General features: G+C 49.9%; 1 protein-coding gene across 1 annotated transcript; it reads left to right on the forward strand.

Annotated features, from left to right (window-relative positions):
- The first annotated feature begins 233 nt into the window (after positions 1 to 233).
- EGR1 (early growth response 1) lies at positions 234 to 3,631 on the forward strand. The gene is made up of 2 exons (XM_075009634.1): positions 234 to 717; positions 1,108 to 3,631. The coding sequence occupies exons 1-2, from the start codon at positions 492 to 494 to the stop codon at positions 2,409 to 2,411; spliced, it is 1,530 nt and encodes a 509-aa protein (XP_074865735.1). The 5' UTR covers positions 234 to 491; the 3' UTR covers positions 2,412 to 3,631.
- The last annotated feature ends 241 nt before the right edge of the window (positions 3,632 to 3,872 follow it).

The raw sequence follows: 3,872 nt of genomic DNA on the forward strand, positions 1-3,872 counted from the left end.
GAGGAGGATGCAGGACCATAGGGCAGGCTCGGGACTCCTGTGCCGGTCTGGGCTAGGCCCCCGCCACCCGGCTTCCCCCAGTGCCAGCTACTGACGCCACGCTGGGTCTTCCAGGATGGCTCCATATAAGGGTTTCCTGTCCGCCATATATGGCCATGTACGTCATGGCCGGGGCGGCCCGCAGCCGGCGGGGACTCGATATATAGGGGCGGCTCTGGGCCGGGCGAGGAGCCGATTTCTTCCAGCGGGTAGAGCCAGGGAGAGCCCCGGCCGGCCGGGCCGAGCTCTTCCAGCGGGCAGAGCCAGGGGAGCCCTGGACGGGCCAAGCGCTTCCAACGGGCAGAGCCAGGGCGAACCCTGGCCTCTGGGAAGGGGAGCTCCCGTATATCCAGCTTAGCAGCATCAAGCTACCGGTCCTTCTGGCTGGCCTCCGAGTCCCAAGTGCGGAGCGTCCGTGTGTCCCAGGGCAAAGCCCAATCCCCGCTGCCCCCATGGCCGCGGCCAAGGCAGAGATGCAGCTCCTGCCCCCCCTGCAGATCTCTGACCCCTTCGGCTCCTTCCCACACTCGCCCTCCACCATGGACGGTAACTACCCTAAACTGGAGGAGATGATGCTGCTCAGCGGCGGGGGGCCCCAGTTCCTCACTCCCAGCGGGACCCCTGAAGGCAGCGGATTCAACCCCCCCGGAGAGCAGCACTTCGAGCACCTCGCCGCAGGTAAGCGACAGTTTGTGCCCATGGGGGTGGGGGCTTGGAAATGCCCCTTCGCGAGCTCGTGGCTCTTGGGAGCTGTGGCAGGACAGGCGCCGTTTTTGCCCGGGATTCCGCCAATGCCTATGATGCTGCGCTAGGGGGATTCTCTCTTCGTGCGTCAGCCGCTCTTAGCTCCGCTTTGCCGCTGCCGCCGCCGCTGCTGCTGCTGCTGGAGCGCGGCCAGGAGCGCTGAGCTGCAATACGTAACGCTCAGCCTCTAATTAGCGGGGGAGGGGAGGAGCGGGGGATGTCCGCGCAGCTGGAGCCGGGCAGGGCTCGTCGTGGGGTGGGGTGGAGGGGGAGGAGCGGGGCTGCAGCAGCTCATGGAGATAACGGCCACACATCTCTTGGCAGACACGTTTCCCGAGATCTCTTTGAATAACGAGAAAACGCTGGCCGAAAGCAGCTACCCCAACCACACAAGCCGGCTGCCGCCTATAACCTACACAGGCCGCTTCTCTCTGGAACCAGCCCCAAACAGCAGCAACACGCTCTGGCCAGAGCCTCTATTCAGCCTTGTCAGCGGGCTGGTGGGCATGGCTAACCCCCCCAGCACTTCTACACCTTCTTCATCACCAACCTCCTCGTCTTCCTCCTCACAGAGCCCACCCATGAGCTGCTCTGGCCAGGCCAGCGACAACAGCCCCATCTATTCAGCGGCACCAACCTTCCCCAATTCTAGCTCCGAGATTTTCCCGGAACAGCAAACCCAGTCCTTCCCAAACACACCCAATAGCTCTCTCCAGTACCCGCCCCCGGCTTATCCAGCTGCTAAAAACAGCTTTCAGGTGCCAATGATCCCGGACTACTTATTCCCCCAGCAACAGGGGGAATCGCTCAACTTGGTCTCAGCTGATCAGAAACCCTTTCCAACCCTAGAAACCAGAACTCAGCAGCCTTCCCTCACGCCCCTCTCCACTATCAAAGCTTTTGCTACCCAGACCGGCTCACAAGATCCTAAGACCATAAACACGAATTATCAGTCCCAACTCAGCAAGACAAGCAAGGTAAGAAAATATCCCAACCGTCCTAGCAAGACCCCTCCTCACGAGAGACCTTACGCCTGCCCAGTGGAATCCTGTGACAGGAGGTTTTCCAGATCTGATGAGCTGACTCGGCACATTCGGATTCACACAGGACAAAAACCTTTTCAGTGCCGTATTTGTATGAGGAATTTCAGCAGAAGCGATCATTTGACTACCCATATCCGAACCCACACTGGTGAGAAGCCATTTGCCTGCGATATTTGTGGTAGAAAGTTTGCCAGAAGCGATGAGAGGAAGAGACACACTAAAATTCACCTGAGACAGAAAGACAAGAAAGCAGAAAAGGCAACTCCAGCCTCTCCTGCTTCTCAGATTTCCAGCTACTCCTCTCCACTGACAACTTCCTACCCATCTCCAGCTGCCACCACTTTCCCATCTCCAGCACCTACATCATATCCCTCTCCCGTGTCATCTTCCTATGCATCTCCAGCACACACCACTTTCCCTTCCCCCTCAGTAGCAACTACATATCCTTCGGTTACAGCCGCGTTTCAGGCCCAAGTGTCTACCACTTTCCCTTCTCCAGCCATTACCAATTCCTTCAATTCACAAGGGACTTCAGCACTTTCAGAAATGTCAACTTTTTCTCCAAGGACAATCGAAATTTGTTGAAACTTTAAAGCTAGACATGTCAAAATAGTTGACTGGTTCTATCAGACTGCAAGGAGTCTGTTGGTTACTAAAGGACATCATAAGTAGCAAGGCCATACTAAGTTTTCTTTAAACTTCAGCTGCCTGAAACAACTGCCATTTAAGTTCTCCACTTCTGTCAAAAGACTTAATTTGCATGGACAATGGATATATAATATAATTTTCAATATAATTTTCCCCTTAAACATATATTTTTAGAGAAAGGAACTTCTATTAACTACATAGACGATGTAAAATATACATGTGCTATGGTATGGTTTTGCTTTCCTTGGGGTACTATAGATGATGTGAAAATTCTTTGTGTACTCATGTTGTATTATTTGGAGTTAGCAAGCCCATATTTTGTAAATGGTGATTCTATTTTAGTGGCAATGCTATGAGTTTGAAACTTATTTGAGAGCAGCACTTACTATGTATTCAAGCATGTAAGAGTGATGTTATGTGAATATCACCACATGAGACACTCATGGCAAAAGTTTTTAAAGTTACACGTTTTGGTGCCTTTTTGTGAAGCCTTGCTGATATCATGCATTTGTGTGAATGGATGCTTTGCATCTAGCCTTAAGGTGAAAGGGATTTTATTCAAAGAATGTAAGGGAGAGGGGACTGAGGGACCTAGAGGACAATGGAGGCAGTGCAAAAAAACAAAACAGACCCCCAGCCCTTCTCAAAGTCTATTTTTGTTACTGAAATGTAAATTTATAAATATATATTCAGGAGTTGGAATGTTGTAGCTTACCTACTAAGTAGGCAGCAATTTTATATGTTATGAACATGCAGTTCATTATTTTGTGGTTTATTTTTACTTTGTAAGTGTGTTTGTTTAAACAAGTGACTGTTTTAGCTTATAAACACATTGAATGCGCTTTACTGCCAATGGGATATTTGGTGTACAATACCCTATGGAAAAAGTAAATAAAATATCAAACCAATATTTTTTCCTTTAAATCTGGTAGGGAGGAAGGGTGGAGGCGGAAACAGGTTTTGCTCATATCTTTGACTCCTTTCCCCCTGCCAGATAGAACTTTGTTTTTTCCTGGATAGGGTGGTTGTAACTTTCATGGAACTGAGTTAGGTGTCTCTGTTGTGACGTGTCTGAAGAGCTGTGGGAGACTTTTACAACCTCATGGGGAATAATTCCATCTCTATTTGAAAGGAATAAAGTGTGCATAAGTTGTGTACTACTACTTGTCAAGTATCTACATCAGCCTTGAGCCTGGCTACTCTCTTGGATGGAAGGATCATTTGAATTCTGTTTTGTCCAAAGCTAAATATAGGAGAGACTCTTACTGCTTGATTTCAGTAAAATAAGTTGGAAAAACAAGCTTAATGCTTGGATTTACAGCATGGAGTGAATGGGGAAGGGATACAGAACACAAGTGAACAGAGGGAAAATCACACAAAAGGAACTAGAAAGATCAG

Source organism: Carettochelys insculpta, chromosome 15 (assembly GCF_033958435.1).
Source record: "Carettochelys insculpta isolate YL-2023 chromosome 15, ASM3395843v1, whole genome shotgun sequence".
Classification (NCBI taxonomy): domain Eukaryota; kingdom Metazoa; phylum Chordata; order Testudines; family Carettochelyidae; genus Carettochelys; species Carettochelys insculpta.